The sequence below is a fragment of the Alosa pseudoharengus genome, unplaced genomic scaffold (assembly GCF_046254945.1).
Source record: "Alosa pseudoharengus isolate Yale_2024_CS ecotype anadromous, Long Island Sound unplaced genomic scaffold, YU_APseudo_1.1 YU_APseudo_1.1_scf_1, whole genome shotgun sequence".
Classification (NCBI taxonomy): Eukaryota; Metazoa; Chordata; class Actinopteri; order Clupeiformes; family Clupeidae; genus Alosa; species Alosa pseudoharengus.
Window position 1 is genome coordinate 55,445,911 of NW_027468564.1, and position 21,044 is coordinate 55,466,954.

A 21,044-nucleotide genomic window follows, 5' to 3' on the forward strand; every position below is an offset into this window, starting at 1 on the left:
TGAATAGCCGTGATCTTCTGGGATGGCACGGCCTGTCATTGCGGTTTGACCATAATTAGAGATGATAATGAAATGCTGCCATCTTATCTGGGCCCGAGCACATTTAAGATGGATGGAGGCAAAATGGGAATCTATCTTGTGTGTTAGACAAATCAAAACTTGTAATCTTTATTATTGAAATCATAGACAATGCATTCTAAATGGGGTTGTATATCAAGCACTATGAACTTGTCATGACAAGAGAAGAACTGTCTGTGTGTGTGTGTGTGTGAGTGTGAGTGTGAGTATACTTCACACTAGCAGGCAATTAAAACAGGTTGGTCTATAGTTTCAACTGATACAATAGCCTACAGCACACATTCTAATATCAATTTCACATTTTGCTTGTATAGCTAACATTGATTCCTGGACCACAAATGTTTAAACAAAAAAAGTTTTGTTGTTGTTGCAGACAAGATAGCCTGGTTTTCCTGGATTTCCTGGTTGTTAGATAAATGCAGCTGAATATAACAAAGCTCAAGGACATATCACACGTTTGACTGAGGACAAATAAGTTTGCATCTGTGTTACACACCTCAGAAAACTGACAGTGTACTGGTAAATGTGTGTGTGTGTGTGTGTGGGGGGGGGGGGGGTTGATGCACAGAGGCTATGGTTAATTATGTTAAATATGCTCATTATGATGCCTCAATATGCTACAAATGCTAATGCTAGAACGTGGCCACATAGTTCTACTTATGTAGCCTTCAACATAAAACGTGAATAGGCACACATAGAAAGACCATCGATGTCGACCATTGATTGTTTTGAAAACTAATCTCATGATGTTCGTGTGTAGGGCCTGGGATGACAGATTTCGGCTAACATCATTTTACTCTCGGCACTCAAAACGGGTGCCTGCTGATTTGCTAGGATTAGTCCAGAAAGGTTGTAACGATTTGTACATAAGACTTAAACAAACGCGTGTTGCTATTATGAAAACAACTCAAAGCCTGTATGAATGCTAAAGGTCTCTTTCACTTCCAGGTACTGTGCGCCGTGGTCCAGTCACAATTCAACACGAACAGCATTCAACCTCATAAATGCGCATGCGCAAATTGGTTGACCTCTCCAGTTCTGCACGCACTGCCACGTTAGTAGCGGCAGAGACAAAATACAGGCGACTGTAACAAGAAAAAAAAAGATTTAACGACGCAAAGTGTCAGCCTGTGAATCCGCCGGCTTTAGTCTGCAAATCTGCCTTCTTCTGGTACTGCCGTCAAGTGCAACCATGCTTAAGTTTTTGTTACTCTGTACCCTAGCTGTGGCAAGCAGGGCTGAAATAACTGAGGAAGAAGATGTTCTTGTATTGAAGAAAAGTAACTTCGATGAGGCTCTGAAGGCTCACCCACACATTCTGGTTGAATTTTGTGAGTATCCCGCCTGTCTGCTATGATGTTGACTTAACTCACTTGTTCATTTCTGAATGACAACAGTGTCGCTGATTAAGTTATATTTAGGTATGATTGTCTCATCATGATGATGCTTCGTCAGGTAACTTAATGCAGAACGACACTTGCATCGCGAACGTTAGCAAACTGACTGGAAAGCTAGCTTCTGTAACATTAGCTTGTTCGTAAATGTCTCTAACGATTAATTGTAATAATAAACTATTAGTTTGATTGTCGTATAATCATTGTAATGTTATACTTCGAATAGGTAGTTGGTGTTTAAACTAATATTACGGAGTGAGTAACAGCTTAGCAAATGTTGGCTAATGTCAAACGTCTCCGTTAACACGTTAGCAAAATTAATGACTGTTGTGTGACGTTGAAATCGTTGCCAGTATACATTAGTTCGGTAGCGATAAGTTAGTTTGGCACTTAGCAAGCTATGTTGTGTTTTTTAACCCAATGAACACGTAGCTATCAGTTAGCTGGCTAATGCTGTTAGCTCAGTTTCTCTATGGTGAACTTGAATAGATAACGTTAGCGTCGCTCTAATCTTTCCAAGTTTTTACTGTTTCGCAGTGATGAATTGTAAGATTGAATTGATGGATCCCACCAAGTATTTGACGTTAATCTTAATCCTAATCGTTAGTGCGCAATACGCAGAGCAATCAGATGGCCAATATATCATTTTTATATGGCTGGCCTGGTGTGATGCCGCAAGTAATCTAATATAATTTAATGTTTTACAGCACTTTTTGATGACCCATGGCTTACGTTAATTTTGTTTGGACTGACGTTAGGTGCTCATGGGCATGACATACCAAGCGGATGCATTGCAGATTGTTTACTCGAAGTTTAGGTGTCGGATTTTGTGGTTCTGACATTATATGGCTAGTTTCAGTTAGCTGTGTGCAAATGATAGTGAATTCTATAGATTAAAGAAGTGTATAATGTGCTAAACGCCTGTTCAATGAGATTCCACGCTGTACAAAATGGGTATTGGATTTTATATTTCCTTGTTCTGGAAGTTGAGTTTCGGTTTCACTTGCAAAATAATAATGTGATCTGCTAACATTATAAAGTCGTAGCAAGTGAAGTTAACAAAGTCACCCTTCAAATGCATTTTGCAGATGTTTCATTGATTCTGGGCTTCTTAGAACATCCACCCCATTTTGTAGTGCAAACAGGGGAATCCTACCACGACTTCATTGGCTGTCCTGAAGCGATCCCATAGTTTTGCACGACAACCCCCTCACCCAGTCAAACAACTCCACGATGTAGATGTCCCAATGAATGTAGTGTAGGGGGAGGGCGAAATAGTAGTTTCCCCACAGTATTTGATAAACGGGCGGGGCAAACAGTTGGTAGGTTGACGTGTACATAAGACAGCCGGTTTTTAGAAACTTTGCTGGTTGATTTATCAAGTATTCTGTTTTTCCTTTACCGGATAGATATGAAATGTAATACATGTACAAATGACATTTTATGAAGTGTTGTGAGGAAGTGTACTTCTCAATGCGAAAAGGCGGAATGCACCGTATCCATGTGGTCTTTGGACTTCAGACTGACAACAAGACACCAATAAAATATTGAGCGTCATGCTGGGATACGTAAGCGACGTGTCGAAATGCAAGAGTGGTTTCCTAGGGCTAACGTTTAAGCTCCTGGGCGGTGTCCGCTAGAATCACAATGAGGTGCATCTCTTGCATTGGTTAAAAAGGTCAACAAAACATATGGCGGTGTAAATGATTGTGTTCAGACAGACTATTGAATGAAGATTCGACCTCTGTAGGTGTTTTTGCCTCATAATGTGTGTGATTAGTTTTGGAAATGATAAAAAAATGATTAGATGTCTGATATTGCCACACATATGGCACAGTTTCATTCTGCAAAGTTTTGCCTCGCATGAGTAGTTCCTTGCAATAGAAAGTTGGTTTTTATTCCCTCTGAAATAATTGAAAGTGAACAAGTGAAAGTGTCTTAGTTTCAGACCATCATCTTTAAACTCTGTGTTGTGTTGTCTGCCTCAGATGCGCCATGGTGTGGCCACTGCAAGGCCCTGGCCCCAGAGTTCGCCAAAGCTGCCGGTATGCTGAAGTCGGAGGGCTCGGAGATCCGTCTGGGGAAGGTGGACGCCACCGAGGAGGCAGATCTGGCCCAGGAGTATGGTGTGCGCGGTTACCCTACCATCAAGTTCTTCAAGGGTGGCGAGAAGGAGTCTCCTAAGGAGTACAGTGGTGAGTTAAAAGGCTCTTCTGCTTCAGTTTCAACCTCTGTCACTGGCCCCCTTTTCCCACTGCTGACTTTAGTCCAACTGGATTTGTTTAACATAAGCATGCCAAGTTAATGAAAACTTTACTGGCCATGGTCATGATATCAGTAACCTTGCTTACAGACAGGAGCTGATGTGGTCTTAACAATCAGAAGAGCTAGAGGCAGACTAGTGGCTCAACATTGGTCTCAAGCTGAGTTAGCTGTACCCTGGCTTTAACCAGAATCATTCATTTGAAATTAAGCGCTAACTATTCATTTGAAATTAAGCGCCTAAACCTTCCACATTCCTGCTGACGTGGTGTTGTGTGTTTGGAGACAAACAACTTCCACATGCTTTTAACGTGACCCCATCTGGAAGAGCGGAGGGTGAGTGGTGGTGGTGTGTGTGTGTCACTTTGTGAGAGTGCAGTCTGTGTGGAACGTGTGAGGCTCCTCCTTCTCCTGGGGCCAGGGGGAGAGAGAGAGTGAGTGAGAGAGATGTGCAGTTCCGCACGTTTCCTGCGGTCTGCAGGGCAGAGCTAGCCTGGGACGGGCCTGAGCGACGGCAGCTCCTGCTACTCTCCTCCCACTCTCCCCAAAAATGGAGCTGGGGGGGGGGGCTGGACGGGAGCCGCACCTCAGCCAGTCAGCAGCTGCACTTACCGGGGCCCCCTGAAGCATTGCAGCACTGTTGCACGTTTCATCACTAAACTCCAGCTTCAGCATTTACCTGCTGCTGTCTGCCATTGTTATTACGGACAGCTGTTCGGTTTAATCCACAGTACAGCTCCGGGAACAAAAACACTGCGTGCCTTTAGGAATGTTTTGTTAACTCGTTTAATCATGTAAAATCACTAAAGCTGGAAAGATCCAGTTCAAAAAACAATGCTCCAGGTTTCAGTAAACTGTTTAAAAATCTTAATCTTACTTTTGAATTGGCGTATCAATTTTCATGACTGCTCAAAAAAGAGCACTGTCATGAAAATTGGATTTGTTTAACATAGTATTTTTCAGTCATGCAGAGAGATTACACAATATCCTGTCCAGTGGAATTTAACAAAAAAGATGCTTCCCCTGCCCCGCTGGAAATGGGAACAGTTCCAGCTCTCTATTTGCTTTCTAGGCGACTCTAAGGGGAGGCTGAATTGCCTCTCGCCCTGTTGACCTCAACACAGTGTTTGCTCAGTACCAGCAGGGCCGCTCGGCTCTGCCCGTTCTGCCCGGCGCGGTCACGTGTGCTCATTGTCCTCTCCTCCACAGCTGGCCGCACCGCTGATGACATCGTCAACTGGCTGAAGAAGCGCACTGGCCCCTCCGCCACCACCCTGACCGAGGTCACCCAGGCCGAGACTCTGATGGCCGACAACGAGGTCGCAGTCATCGGCTTCTTCAAGGTGAGGCGTGTGCCCGCTTTCAGCCGCTGACAGGAAGCGATTGTGCCACGTATTAAAAGATGGAACAAGAGATTATTATGATGTGTGATTCCTGCACATGTGTGAAAATCGCCAAAAGGAAGCAATTGACACGGTAGTGACCTCTCTGAACTTGACACTAACAGTTGACGCGTTCAGGAAGTTTGCAGAGAATGAGTATGTAGTCAAATGAAACTAATGTTGCACTGTGCTGCTCTTCAGGATGTGGAGTCCGATGGTGCCAAGGCCTTCCTGAAGGCTGCAGAGGCCGTGGATGACGTTCCTTTCGGTATCACCTCTGACGCCGCCGTCTACTCCAAATACGAGATGTCCAAAGATGGAGTTGTCCTCTTTAAGAAGGTATGAAGCGGCTGACCTCACCACAACAACCCAACACTTCATTGCACAGCTTTGTGATTTGTAGGGATTTAATGTAGATTTAGTTAGTTCACAAATGTAGGCCAATGAGTCCCTAAGAGTGGCTTGAGGATATGCAGTTGGCACTTCCCTTCACCCGTGAACTTGTGAACATGCAGCTTTGTTGTGTTATGGTTGTATAAGCTACTAGATGAATAACGTATCTATCCTATCTAACTCCTAATATTGCATATAGCCTATAAGGTGCATCACAGAAGGCACCAGCCTATAGTGACGACACCCCGTGTGATTCAGGCCAGGAAACACGATCCAGACAGTCACGTCGATCGTCAGCGGTATCCAGTCATGGTTGCTAATATTGGCCTTGGCTGCACATTCTCTGAATAACCTGTCTCAAAGTTATAACTGCTTTAGGGCATCCACTAGCTCCCATTATGTTTATAGGCCAGTGAGGGTATTTGAGCAGCCCTTCCTTCTGCTGGGTACTAGCAGGATGGGCTTTTGTTGATGTAATATTAAAAGGATTATAACCCCCCCCCCCCCCCCTCCCAAATATCCACTTGTCATGCTTACATTTGCAATATGTGGACCAGAGCAGTGGGCATGACCGTCATTTGGTTAGCTTGTTTAGTTGGACCAAGCCAATTTTGGTTGGTTTCCAATTTTGCAAAACAGAAGTATCTGGATTGTCTTCAGCTAGGGGTAATGATATTAGGTGGGTCATTAGATAACAGTTGTATATTTTTGCATTTTGACAGTTGAACCTTTCACAGTCTGATATCTGATGCTTTGCTATCCAGAGTCTTCCAAGAAGTGGCTGGTGTATCTTACTTTGTCGCGCAGACTGTCTCTCTGTCATTTTGATATCGCGCCAATTGAGGTTGCTCATCTCATCTGGCCACTCGATTTGGGTTACGCCATTTTCTGCCGACCTTAAGGCTATGCTGTTGGTATCGGGGTCAGTATGCTGAATACGTCCTGTCAAAACTACAGTGTTTCCGGCCGGCCTGGCAGCCAGTGTTGAGGAAACCACTGAAATGTGGTGGTGCCCTCTCCCTAATTGCCATGGAGGGGTGAGGCTGATTGATCAGCCTTGAGATCCGTTTTGGATTTGAGAATTGATGTAATGCTTTAAAATGCAATTATTCTCTAATCCCATGATCATCTTGTGATCTACTGTGTACTCTATTATCTACTATCTAATCTATATCATTTAATTATGATAAGAACAACAATCCTACATTATGACATACTTAAATATAAACCTGCCTTTCCCCCTATAAAACATGGCATGCACGTCTCATAGTAAATGGTGTCATTAGCATCTGTAGGAGGTGATTGGATATGGTTTGCCTCCATCGTTCTTGAAGCTTAACCTCTGCATTGGCCTTGCAGCCTAATGAGGCATTGATGAGATTCTTATGCCTTAACACCCAAACAGCCCCCCACCCACCTCCCGTCCTCCCTCTCTTTGTGTTGCTGCCTGGCCGTTCTCTCTGTGGGCGTAATCCAACACTCATCGCTGCTATTGCCTTCCCCTGACCTCTGTTTAAACAGCAGCCCCCCCAAAGCTGCTGCTTTAATTTCAATAAACAGCTGCAAGGCTTGTTTGTTATCTGCATCGCCTGGGGAAAGTTGGGAAACCCTGCTGTGTATTCTTGGTCAATGTCTGTAACTGTTGTGGTCAGCCAGTGATGCCTCTGCCTTTCCAGGGGCCACCAGTCACTGCCCAGTGCTATTCTTAACACCCAATAAAACTTTGTTTAGACTGCCGGGTCGTGCTTGTCGCTGGGTTTTCGGTTGCCCGGGTGTGGGATTAGGGCCATGCTGGTTTGGTAAATCTATATTAAGTTCATTGAATGTTTTATAGCTTTACTGTCATTGAAGCTAATCGTGCTCCATCATGTTTCCTCTAACCCCCCACCCCTCCCCTCCAGTTCGATGAGGGCCGCAACACTTTTGATGGCGAGCTGACCAAGGATGCCCTCCTGTCATTCATCAAGGCCAACCAGCTGCCCCTGGTCATCGAGTTCACTGAGCAGGTAACCCCCTTCCTCCCTCGTCTGGGGGTACACATTAGACATTTTGTTTACTCTTTACCGGCTGTGTTTGTGTGTGTGTGTGTGTGTGTGAATAACGTATCTATCCAATCTGTGTTTTTCTGTTTTGTAGACTGCCCCTAAAATCTTCGGAGGAGAGATCAAGTCCCACATCCTGTTGTTCGTGCCCAAGGCTGCAGCAGACTTCCAAGATAAGATGGACCAGTTCAAGAAGGCAGCACAGGGCTTTAAGGGAAAAGTGGGTACCAGCCTTGTCAGAGCTGTTAAAAACTTTCAAGAACAAGATTTAACCCACATTAACCCCACCCCCAAATCACGCTGCTTAATGTCTGTTCCCTGCCTTGGTTCTGTCTCCTTCTCCAGATCCTGTTCATCTACATCGACAGCGACGTTGGCGACAACCAGCGCATCCTGGAGTTCTTCGGCCTGAAGAAGGAGGAGTGCCCCGCCATCCGTCTCATCACCCTGGAGGACGAGATGACCAAGTACAAGCCCGAGACCAGCGACATCACCGCCGAGAACATCATCTCCTTCTGCACGGCCTTTGCCGACGGCAAGCTCAAGGTGAGTGGTGGAGCCGACCCCACCAAGACTCTCTCTAGCAGCATGGCTCTCGTTTGGTCCAGTGTCCAGGTCATTTTTAGCTCAGTGAAGGTCAACTGGGTGCTCAATTTGTATGTGGTTACGTAAGCCTCAGTTTCTCAGCGCAAAAGGCCACCAAAAATGGCCATTAAGCAACTGTGTATAGAGCTGTAGTAAAATCGCTATCGATTGTGGGAATCATGGTAATGGTGGCTACTGTACCAATAGAAAGTCAATGGGGTAGCAGTGTTTCCTCTTGATTTTATTTTTAGCAGTGGGGGCAGGCCATCCGCACCCCAACCCCCCCTCCAAACGCCAGAACTCTATAGAGCTGTTAGCCGTAGCAGCATTTGTGCTGCCTGTGCAGCAAAGCTCTAGACGTCATTTGACAGGAACTGAACGCGTCGGGCTGTCTGTGCAAATGTAGGTTGCAGTGAGCACAGACTGTGCCTTACTGTCAAAGACGGTGATTGCTGGCGCCAACAGGGTGCTCGAGGACTCTTACGTCAGGGCCGCCACACGTCCTGCACAGTCCACGAGCACGACGGGCCGGAGGTGCAGATGTGAAACTGAGACGGACTAATTGGCTTTCCTCTGTTCAGTCATGCACACAGAACCTGATCAGTGCAAGGCAGCAGGAATGCCAGGCAGCTCTGCAGGGTGCTGGTTATTGCTTTGCGGAATTCAATTCTATTTCATTAATTTGTATAGTGCCATTAACAATAGACACTGTCTCCGATAGTGAGGATGATGAGACGGCACTAATGTCCTGTAACACTGACTAAGACTATCTTAAGATGCATTATTGTTGACGAAAAAAGACGAGACTAAAATGTTTTGCATGAAATAAAAACTAAGATAAAATCTCTCTTCATTTTCGTCTACAAAATGAGAAGACAGAATATCTAGCTGTTACGTTTTCAAAATATTCCGAATGAGTTCATGCGCAACAGCTTTCCTGTAGGCTAGTCTACGTGCTGTTACTGCAACCCTGTGGCTGCAACACGAAACTACATGGAACAAGAACACCGGGGATTTCTGCCAGAGTTAGCAAGCTAACTACCTAAGCTTTATGCCACAATGCTACATACCCAGAAATTGAAGCTTCTCTCATACAAATTAACATCCCCCAGAATGTCCATACGAAAATGTTCAGCATGTAATGTCAACTATTTAACTAGTTACACTGATGATGCAAAGTTTGCTAGCAAGTAAGCTCATATGGAATGTTCGCTAGCAAGTTAGCTATGGCTAAGATGCAGAGTTTGTTTGGGGAATGTGTTGTGTTTGGGCGCATATCGCCATCTAGCGTGGCGAAGTAAAACATTAATACTCAAACTTTTTCAGACGAAGGACTAACTTCACCACTTAACTAACCCTAGCTAAAAAAAAAAAGATTAGACCTACTTCAACAGTATATTAGACTACACAATAGGCCTACTCACTGAACCGCCTTGCTTATTGTCTTTGCACTTTGCTTATTGTGTCAGAGGATTCATATGATTTAAACTGGCATATCTTACATAGACAGAGTTGCAGAACTGTTTGGATTTACATACAAGTTGGTTCAATATTGCAAACAACTCATCTAGCCTATATTATATTTTACCACGTCTGCTCGTGGACCACGTGGGATAGCTTTTGGACCACCAGTAGTCCCTGGACCACACATTGAGAAACACTGGTCTATGAATATCATGACAGTGGTCCAGTCAAATCCTTTACTGTCTGGTCAAATCCCAGCCGAGCTATTACTGTAGCTTGACTTACATGTGCATGTAAACATACTGACTGACAAAAAATCAGAATGAGTGATTATAACAGACGAGTAGCCCTGTGGACACACAATATTGTTGGAAAATTGAGATGTGTGAAACTTCACTCATGGTAATCAGAAATAATTTGTTATAAAAAAGAAGACTAAAATGTTTTGACTAAAACTGACTAAGACCTTTAGTTTTCTTTTGACTAAAACTAGAATAAAATTACAAGACTTTTAGTCGACTAAAACTTGACTAACAAAAATTATATTTGAATGACTAAATATGACAAAGACTAAAAAGGACATTTTGTCACAAGACTAAGACTAAATTAAAAATAGGTGACAAAATTAACACTAGACTCTCTGAACTTAAGACCTAAACCCCTAGAGCAAGGTGAGCGTAACTAGGGGAAAAAACAGCTGCTTTTAACAGGATGAAACCTTGAGCAGGACTCTGCTCCCTGAAGTCTTGGTGATGTTGATGTGTTTATAGTTTGAGTGTAATGTGGTGTGGTGTGGTTTGGAACGATGATCACCTTCCACTTTGTTTCTCCAGCCCCACCTCATGAGTCAGGACATCCCTGATGACTGGGATAAGAACCCAGTGAAGACCCTGGTGGGAAAGAACTTTGAAGAGGTGGTCTTTGATCCTACCAAGAATGTCTTTATTGAGTTTTGTAAGTATTTCCTGTTGTCACCCCCCACAACACACACACACACACACACACACACACACACACACTGTAAAGCTGCATCTGTTGCTAAGCTTTTCAAGTTCAGTCCGACCCCAGGCACGACCGCTATTCAAGCAAATCTCCTTGACCAGCTGGTGGCCCGGCTCACTTTCACACATGTGAATTGCATGATTTATTTTGAGGAGGCTTTGCCTGATTACACTCTTAGGGTTGGGGTGGGGGGGTTGAGCAGCAGAGTGAGAGAAAGAGAGAGAGAAAGGCCCCTGGGTGTGAAACGTGAGTCTCCCCCGCCGGCCGCCACCGCTGCTCCTGCACCCGCTCGCTAAGCCCCGTGTGGCCACGCGAAGGATGGAGGCCGTCAACAGATCAAGTCCTCCACGCTTTGTCTGCCAGTAATGCGAGATATAGTGCTGGAAAACATTTGGATAAATTTAGGCTCCAGCAGGGTTATTTTGGTAGCAGTCCCTTCCACAAATTTGCCGTCTCCCCCCTCCCTCAGCGCGAGCCCAGCTGATGCGAGGGAGGCATTTTTTCCACGGCTTCACTTTAATGTCTCACACTCATCCGAGTGCCGATGGAGCGACAGGGGGGTTTTTCCTGATGGGTGTGGAGCGGGGGCGTCCGCGGCGAATAGGGTCACTGAGCCGGGCGCACGTGCCGCCGGGTTTGCATGTCTGCTGAGATCCGGGTGCTGCCCAGGGGGTAAGGCTTTGTCTGACTGGTCAGCAAGGCCACAGCTGTCAGTCTGTAAACGAGCCTGATGCCCTCATATTTTCCCATGAGTGTTTTAATTGAAGCAAATTACCTTCCTCATTCTGACCGTCACATGGGATTCTATGCTATATGCTCAAATTACTGCAATCATATTATCGTATACTCAGCCATTCGTTCGTGTTTCCATTTGTGGTATGTCTATTGATCTTTTTATGTGAAGGAAAATGAGGCACTTTTTTCTTCGGCATACATTTAACCAAAAAAAACAAGGGTCTATGTTTCTGACTCAAGATCCTATGCTTAATACATTTTCCCTAACCTAATTCTGTAAATGTATACCTGTGTTTTTGACCCGTGGTCCTCTCCCTTATGCAGATGCACCCTGGTGCGGACACTGCAAACAGCTGGCACCCATCTGGGACCAGCTGGGAGAGAAGTACAAGGACGACAAGAGCATCATCGTGGCCAAGATGGACTCCACCGCCAACGAGATCGAGGCTGTCAAAGTCCACAGCTTCCCCACACTCAAGTTCTTCCCTGCTGGAGATGAGCGCAAGGTGAGGAACTCCTTTACGACCCAAGAGTAGCATTTGCATCATAGAATAATTTCATTTCCATTTAAATGGTGTCTTCGGTAACACCGTTCTTGCAATCTTACGCCTCTACTCTGCTTTGTATTGTGAGGAGGAACAAATCACCATTTGAATAGATTTAGAGCACTTCAGATAGCTAGCCCACAAAAAGAAAAGTCTTGTAACTCCAGGTGTCATTATGCAAAGCAGTAGAACTGCACTCTTGGCATGGTTTCCTGGGTCTCCCCTGTCCACTTGCCAAGTTCTTTTCTTCACCTGCTACAGCTTTCATAGGCCAATATCGAAAGCTCCTGTTCTTCTAATAAGTGTTTGTAGATTGTGGTCCAAAATCACAAGTGTTTTGCTAGAAGTGAGTATTCCCTTAGGTGTCATTCATCTTGAACCAGAGCCTGCCACTCCAGGACACTCACAATAGGTGCTCCCATTTCACTCTTGCCAAAAGTGCCTGCATACTTTTCAAGAGAAACTCGTGACTGCTCTGAAGACAGCTGAAATGCCATGTGTTTTAAGAGCACGCATGTTGAGTGGACCCCCACCCTCCTCCCAAGGTCTCTTCCTTGGTGATGTGTGATGCCCACTCGGGGTGGGTTGGGGTATGAGCATATTTTGTCGATGGCTCATTGCCAAAACATAGTAAGAAATAAAACGCAATGCATTTGGCACGGGTCACGTTTGAAAGACAAGAAGGGGTTTAATACCTGACAGCTTCGATGTTGGTCCTTTTTCGTAAACATCAGCCCATCTCATCAGGGTAACCAGCTCACATTCCCCTATACAATTTTACACCCTTGCAAGAGAGTTCAAGGGTTATTTTTGATGGCCAGAGCCATGTTGCCACCCCACCAACCTCCATACACACAAACAGAGGCATGCGCTTCTGCACTGCTCCCCTACCCCCATCTACAAAAGAGCCTTTGAGGACTGATTGGACTCCTGATTTAGATGAGCTTGTTTTTGGGTTCCCTGTCAACATGTGCAGAAACCAGAGCCCATGACTCCATTAAATGACCCCTCCCAGCCTCCCATTGCACATAAGCACCAGAGGATATGGTTAAAGCTGCCAGTTAGGTGCCCATATTTCACCCCCCTCCTCCCCCTACCTGCTGATCAGGAGGCGTGGCGGGGTTTCTCATCATTCTCTGCGGTCATTGGCGGCTGCAGTTGTTGACATGGTTTGCATGCTTGGGGTTAGTGTAGTTCTTAAGGTAGACCAGATAAACACAGTCACTCTGGGGACCGTGCTCAGAGATAATCTGTAATAACATGTTGCGAAGGGTTTGAATACCGGCCTGCCTGCCCTTATGCTAGTTAAGCACGTCTGGGCAGGCAGAGATATGCTTTGTTTGGGTGTATGTTTCAGTCTGGGGACTTAAATCATCATCATTTGTGCATCAGTGGCAGAGGTTTGGTTTTGAATGGTGGTAAAACGGTAGGTATTAACATTAATTATGACCACTTCTAGTGGAGTGCAGTCATATAGGTGTTGTCAGAGTTGTTGTTTTTGTTTTTCTCTTTCCATCAACTGTTGGTCAATTCTCTGCACTGAAACACTGGGGACCATGAAACTTGGTGGGCATGTAGCCCCACTCGGCCCCAACTCGGCCATTATTTCGCCAATGATTACATTCACACATTACATTACATTCTTGTGGTGTGTTGATCTCAAAGAGGTGCACCAACCAGGACTTGCACCCCTATGATCAGCGCTTCTGGACGTGGGCATGTGTATCTGTGTGTGTAAATGTAAAAAGTCCACACTAGATGCTGCTCCCAAACAGATTTAATGCATGCACATAGGCACAATGGCAATACACAATAGTTTGTGTACACTCATGCAGAATGCACACATACACATTGGTAGACACTCACACTCACATTGTATAAATCTAGATGTAGAGCACGGACCAGTGTACTTGTGCAATTTTGTTGTCTGTCTGTGTCTTTGTGAAGCACTGTCTGCACCACACAGGTCTGACACATACATGCATACACACTTGCGCATTATACGGTAGAAATCTTTAATCAGTTACTGAGTAATGTTAGCTATCGTTCCAACACTAACTCCAATTCCTGTAATTTATTGATATTTGATATTTCTATTTTTGGTGGTTCTGGTGATGTCTAAAAAACAATGTATTGCTAATGTCACCCGTCAGCATGCCTTTCCTACCTCAGGGACCGACCTCTTCAAATCCCACGTAGCGTTAGCACCTTTCCGTTCAGATGCAAACCTGACAGCAGCCTCTGCTATAGAGACCATTTTGCTAACAGTACCCCCCCCCCCCCCCCCCGCCCCAACTCAGCACGTGACTTAGCACCAGCTAAGGAAGTCTCAGCGGTGATACTCAAAAGGCTCATTACACAGGGGCTGTATTAAGTGACCCAAGCAGTCTGGTCACCAGGCACCTCGCTTTTGGTGTCCTTCAGAACGCACCAGCAAGGTCAACGGCTCACTCTCCGCAGCAGAAGTGCAGGTCTTGTGTAGCTACACGTTCAGCCCTCAGCCAGCATGTGAAAATAACCACATTTGGATGGCTCGCCAAGACCCTAATGCCTTAATGGCAGCCTGAACGTCTGGCAGCTGGAGGGTGTCCGTATCCTTATTTCGGGCACATGTGGTTTAGCCTGAGAGGCCAAGAGAATGTATTCCACAGAGCTGATGTTTGGAGATGTACCATTTGCAATGTTCATTAGTGGCGTTGTTTATATTCTATTAAATGTCTTTCTGTCTTCTAATCGCAGGTGATTGACTACAATGGCGAAAGGACATTGGAGGGCTTCACAAAGTTCTTGGAGAGCGGAGGAAAGGAAGGTGGTGCCCCAGCTGGAGATGATGAGGATGAGGGAGAAGTGAGTGACCATCTGCATAGAACTGACCTTGACATTTACGCCTAGCCTTTCCCTGTAGTTCACAACCTTATATTGGCTTGCTCTGATTTGATCCGACATTCACTTTATTTTAAGATGTATCAAAGGTAGCAAGCGATTGGGGCAAACATTGTTACATCATCCACACCATTGGCTCTTTTTCATTAAGGACCGGGGTTGGCCCGAGGCTTTTCCCTGGTCTTAAAAAATGGTGCGTGGCCTCAGTGTTCTCTTTCCATAAGGAGCTGTAACATCGGGGACATAAGCTAACAATGCTAGAAACTTCTAAGCAGTGCTTAGCGACGACACCGCGAGCATACGTCAAATTAGGACATTTACAAGTCATACAATTCTAAGAAGCAGTATCCTTTTTGTATACCTGTAGATTGTTTTTCTTCTCAAAAAAGAGCAAAGTTACTTCTGTTGCTAGGCAACCCTAAACAAATACTACTGGTCTGTTTTATTGTTGCATGGTATTCCATTCCAAAAGTCCTTGGTTCAGCTGCGATTCAGCCTTGCCCTACTCCAGGGCTAACCTGAGACCATACGCCACAGCCCCAGTCCAGCCTCAATCATGGAAATAGAAAAAGTCAGAGGCTTTACCTCAGACACCAGGGTTTTTCCCATAGTGGAAAAGGGCTACATTACTCCTTTTCTCCATGTGTGCCTTTATCTCTTGGGATGAAAAATAATTGGCCAATGGAGCTGAGCCTTGACTTTACAGTTTCAGAGACTACTTCCTTGTGTAGTGATTTTTAAACTAAGTGGAAGATAGCCAGCTTGTATCTAAAGTGCTGGTGAAGTTCTATTTGCACCTCGGTCAGCTTGGACTCTTGGGATGGTGCCATTTAAGGGAATTCTTGGCTCGGTGTAGCCTCCTGTCGGTGTAGCCTCCTGTCGGTGTAGGGTGCAGACTGTTACCCAAGTATCAGGTCGGCACTGGCATAGGTGGTGGTATGTTGGTGGGAAAAATGCCTTGGCAGTGTAGACGCCCCCATTCCTAGGACCAGATTTGACTGGTTTGTAGTTGGCAGCAGGTCCTGTATTAATGCATTCAGGGCATGAGCCTATTGAAATATCCCCCATATGACCCATGATGTTTTGACATACAAGTTGGCTCCATGTTGAGCCCTTTTAACGCCTGGCCCCTAACACCTGACCCCTGGATATATTGGTTGCACTGCAGCCTCAATAATGCAATAATGATAAAGCACAAATAACATTTTTGTGTTAAAGCTGGCCATCTGTTTGAAGACTTTGCACTTAAATTGTATTGTTAAGTAGACAATTCGATGCAAGCTTTTTTTTTTTTTTTTTTTTGCAAGTTTCCAAAATCATGCAAAGTAGACTTATTGGGAATGGTAATTCTGTTGTGATCTCTGAGAAGATTTGCCCCTTAAAGCATTTTGACCATCTTGTTTTAAAGGTGTCGGTAAATTGAGTCTTAATTAAATCAGCCGTAGGTTTTATGACCTCAACTTGGTTCCCGGTGTCAGCTGAACATGTTTACTGGCCAAAGCATTTCTCGATGTGAGGTTTTAAACCTAGCCAGGTTGGTTCAAGCAGACCTAGTGGGAAATTTTTCGTATACTAAAAGATGATCTGACGCCAGGACCCTTGCTGAAGTTGTTTAACGACGCATAGATTTTACAAATAGACTATGTTTACGTCCAAGAAGGTCAAAATGCTTTTAGGGGAAATCTTCTTGCTTTTCACAACAGCATGCATAGGTTTTCATGGTTACTGATGTGTGAAAATCCACTCAGACACAAAAGTAAAGGGGTAACCTGGGCTGAAGACATGGCTCTCAATACTCTGTGCTCTTCTTGGAAAGCTAATTCCGGAACTAGACATCACTGGCTAATGGCCAGGGCAGCTGTCTGTCAGGGGTGTTTATCCTTGTTTTTGTGGGCTTCCACTACAGCCTTGTCTCACATGCAACTCTGTCAACAGAAGTTTATCCTCTGGTCAAGAAGGCCTTTACAACCTGAGTGGCTATGATATGGCCCCTTTAATCAACGACTAATTATTAGGGCTGGGACAACGCGTCGACGTAATCGATGACGTCAACGCAAAAAATACGTTGACTCAAAATATGCGCGTCGAGTCGTCAAGCATAACGTGTGCTGCTTAATATTTTTATCAGAACCGGCCAGCACACATTGATGTTGTACTATTTAAATTAAAGATAAGATAAAATAATTTCATTGCACTTTTTACTCACACAGCCTTTCCTCGCCCCGCCCGCTCTCTCTCGTAACGAGCCCGCTGCTCCTCCTCTGCATGTGCATTTAACAAAATATTCACGATTGTTGAAGGATTGTTGTTGCCACATAGAAGCACTGCATAGAACACAGTGGGCTAAATTGCTATTAAATCCGCTTAGCATTGTGACCATGCAGCGCAAATTTGTTCAAAACTGCTGCATTAAAGTTAAAGTAAACTCTGCTAAGGTCTTATCACAACATGGTACATTGAGGAGACTAAACTAAGTTAAGTTACAGTATGCAATCAAGCAGTATCTCAAAGCTAATGTTAGAATACTGTTTGGATGTCAAGTTTAGCATGCTTACTTACAGCTGTTTGTATTTCGTTACTCATGCAGGGCTCATTTTATTGACTCTGAATGTGTTGAACTAACTACATTATGAATTGCATAAACACATCAGCAGCCTTTTAACTGTGTTAATGTTAATTGCAAGACGTCTTAAAGTGACAGGCACTCAATTAGACCTATACACTACTGAACTTTATTGAATGCTACCTCTGACTAAGAATGCATTACTTTGCACTTGTATAGTCTTTTATTTTGGAATCTTAAAAGCAATAAACATATATTGCAATGTTAAAGAATTCATGTTTAATTCATTCAGATATGTAAATAAACTTGTATAAGTTGCTATTAGCCAATGAATGAGGAGATAATCGAATCGAAATCGAATCGGACTGAAAAAATGAATCGTTAGATTAATCGATGCATCGAAAAAATAATCGCTAGATTAATCGTTTAAAAAATAATCGTTTATCCCAGCCCTACTAATTATGATTTCTAATAATAATAGTAATGCAACAACATTTATTTATATAACACTTTTCAAGCACGGAGTACAAAGTGCTTTACAGACAGAGAAACCAAACAATAGTAGTAATGATATAATATAATATAATTAATAAATAAATACATAAATAGCAAACTATCAAACACAAACTTAACTCAATAACAAACAAACGGATGATAATAATGATAATACATTAGCAGACATAAGTGGAATCAGTCACTAATGAAGGAAGGCAATTGTATAGAAATGGGTCTTTAGACTAAATTTAAAAGCAGCCACTGATGGTGCAGATTTAATGTTATAACGGAGGCTGTTCCGCAGCTTGGGTGCTCTAACTGCAAACGATCAGTCACCCCTAGATGACCGTTTACTTTCTGGAACAACTAAAAGTCCCAGGCTGGAGGATCTGAGGGGCCGAGCCGGACAGTAGGGGGGTTAATAAATATTTTAAATTGTCAGGTGCCAAACCCGCTTTATAGGTTATTAGAAGGATTTTAAAATGAATCTTAGAACTCAGTGGCAACTAGTGTAGATTGGCCAAAACTGGGGTGATTTTGTTCCCTAAATTTAGATTTTGTCAAAATTCTGGCTGCTGAGTTCTGAACAGTCGGTAAACGAGAGATGGATCGGTAGGTGGAAAAGGCATTCCAATAATCAAGTCTAGATGAAACAAAGGCATGTGTAATTCTTTCGGTGTCCTGTAAAGATAGCACTGACCTGATCTGATTTCTTGACTTAAAGTTATAAGTTAGTCACCAGCCATTATATTTTTCTGAATGCATGAAAATGTATGCATATAGATAAACGTTTTAATAAAAATGTTGACATTCCTCTGGAAAGACAATATACCATTTATATACCGACTTAATATCTGGTTCTACATTTGGATAGTCAGGTTTTTAAAAGGCTTTGAATGGCTGTCAGCATTGGCATTTACCTGCATAAGAAAATTAACTCCATGTGGAGTCCCTCAAAGTTCAGTTCTTGGTGCTCTTTGATTCAATAACATAGCAACTTTTTTTTGAGTTTACAGTTTTTTTCCCCCTCCCCAAACAGGATATGGAAGACATCAGTGACATCGAGGATGATGAGGACGCAGATGGACACGATGAGTTATAAGAGAGAGAGCAACATGGAAGAAGCAGAAACAACCCCCCCGCAACAACACCACCACCACCACCACCACCACCCTCAACCTCCCTGTTCTTTGAACACTAATGCACAACTGCTCTCCAGCGGCCAAGCATTGCAGGAACCACCACAAAGCTCGTGTAGCTGCCACTTTGCCTCCTCCACCCGCGTATGGGCCCAGAAAGACTGCGTATATCCTCCAGCAGGCACTCAATCAGATGGCGCCAAGGGGTTTCCACGGAGCCCACTTGGTGTTCTGTTTATTTTTGAGTTCTTGTGATTATCAGTTTTGGCATTATTATATGAAAATGAATTTGATTCATGTTTGTGGAGCCCCCTTTTAAAGTAAAGAAAAAACAAAATCGAATTCAGCCCACACATCCATAGGCTACACGTGCTAATGCTGTGATATGTGAGCCAGTTGCCGTAAATGATCTCTTGACTTGAAGAGGAAGCCAGTAATATATATTTTTTTTTTTTTCTAAATTCAGTTTGGGGAAGAATATGGTGTGTGGATGGACTGATCTCAGGGCTTTGGGGCCACATATAAATATACATATATAAACATACTGTAAAAGGCTAATTACAAGAATGCATTCTATGTTACGAGCAATCACAATTAACACGCTGGTGTAGCTGAGACCAATTGTGGGTTCTTCTATTGTCTTTGAGCATATCTTTTTTAGGCCTCCCGTGCATATTCCACGCCTCCTCCCCGGCCCCCCTCACTTGGCTACTGAACCTTTTTAATAAGAAATCTTGGAGAGAATTTTATTTAATGTTTATGTTAATCTGTTCCATGTAATCCAAATACTCGTGGCCCCAGCAGCACTCTGTGTCCCTGTGGCTGTGTCGGCGCCAGGTGTCTGTCTCTCCTTTAGCAGACTTGGGATCAGTGGGAAGGGTCACGCGACTGTCATGTTCCATGTTCTGTTGCACTGAATTCACACCATCTTGAGATTTCCACAGCAGTTACTGAAATGGCTGAAGTTAAACATTAGTTTTTTTTTTTTAAATCAGTGTAGTCAGGGGGAATGTGCAGCAGTCCTGCAGCCTACTCTCCACCCACCCACCCCCACAACCGCCTGCTTTTAGCTCCCCCATTCCTCCGTCATGTACTCCAGTGGTGGCACCCTCCTCAGAGGAGCGTCCCGGGTGGTTATGTGTGTGTGTGTGTGTGTGTGTGTGTGTGTGTGTGTGTGGTCATGATTACAGGGAGGGGCAGAGTGTGTGTGTGTGAGTGTATGTGCTTGTGTGTAAATGTGAGTTATTCTGCTTTATTTCCCTCGCGTCCAAGGGCAGGGGTTGTGAATGTAAAGGGTTATTTTTTTATGCGTGTTCATTTTTTTTTTTTTTTTCCTAAGGGTTTGTTTTTGAGGGAGGGAGGGAGGCTTGATCTGAAGGGTGGGTCTGTGGTGAAGGGTCATGGGATTGGACAGTTGAACAGATGAGCAGTTAAGAAGAAACAAAAGCATTCCATCACATTCAAATCGACATGGAGAAGTAAACTGGTGGCCAAATAAAATAAAAATTAAAAAAAATGGTGAAAAACACTTGTCTCTTTTTGTGAAACTTTGCAGCACACCACATTAGTAATTCAATAGCCCGTATAATAAACATAGACTGGCACATGAAACCTATGAAGTACTGTCTAGTTTCTAAAGGCATTTTCAGACTATTTTGGTAAAACTTACAATGGTAGACATGAGATCTCATTGTGTGTCTCTGAGTGAATCTCAGTGGCATGTTCTACAAAATGTCCTCAGCATGGCCACAGATGAGGGCAGCTGGGTTGAGGGGTAGTCTGACGTCTGTTTCCTAAAATGTCATCCTAAGAAGATATCACTGATCTACCACCAGCTGAAAGAATGACGTGACATCTGGCCAGTGCATGCGTGTCCAAAAGCATCACGTCACATGTAGCCCAAAATATAAAGCTAATGCGAACAGAAATGCATGTGTGGAATGAGCATTGAAGGGAATATTTCTGTATGATAATTTCTTGCCCCAGACGAGGTGGAGGCTTAGCCCCATTTACACGGAGAGCGTATTCTATCCATTTTCCCTTTGATCTATTCAATGCAGATGTAGGTGTAGGGACGACGGG

At 44.0% G+C, this 21,044-nt stretch overlaps 1 protein-coding gene across 1 annotated transcript; it reads left to right on the plus strand.

Annotated features, from left to right (window-relative positions):
- The first annotated feature begins 1,102 nt into the window (after positions 1-1,102).
- On the plus strand, positions 1,103-20,490 carry p4hb (prolyl 4-hydroxylase, beta polypeptide). The gene is made up of 11 exons (XM_076293632.1): positions 1,103-1,409; positions 3,461-3,667; positions 4,944-5,077; positions 5,318-5,455; positions 7,411-7,515; positions 7,646-7,771; positions 7,897-8,097; positions 10,434-10,554; positions 11,662-11,843; positions 14,622-14,729; positions 18,863-20,490. The coding sequence occupies exons 1-11, from the start codon at positions 1,271-1,273 to the stop codon at positions 18,923-18,925; spliced, it is 1,524 nt and encodes a 507-aa protein (XP_076149747.1). The 5' UTR covers positions 1,103-1,270; the 3' UTR covers positions 18,926-20,490.
- The last annotated feature ends 554 nt before the right edge of the window (positions 20,491-21,044 follow it).

Excerpts from the sequence above, each read along its gene's own strand:
- p4hb (XM_076293632.1), top strand. The coding sequence starts at position 1,271 with ATGCTTAAGTTTTTGTTACTCTGTACCCTAGCTGTGGCAAGCAGGGCT. Across the intron at positions 5,456-7,410 it reads GAGTTGTCCTCTTTAAGAAG|TTCGATGAGGGCCGCAACAC; the intron begins GTATGAAGCGGC and ends CCTCCCCTCCAG. Across the intron at positions 8,098-10,433 it reads TTGCCGACGGCAAGCTCAAG|CCCCACCTCATGAGTCAGGA; the intron begins GTGAGTGGTGGA and ends TTGTTTCTCCAG.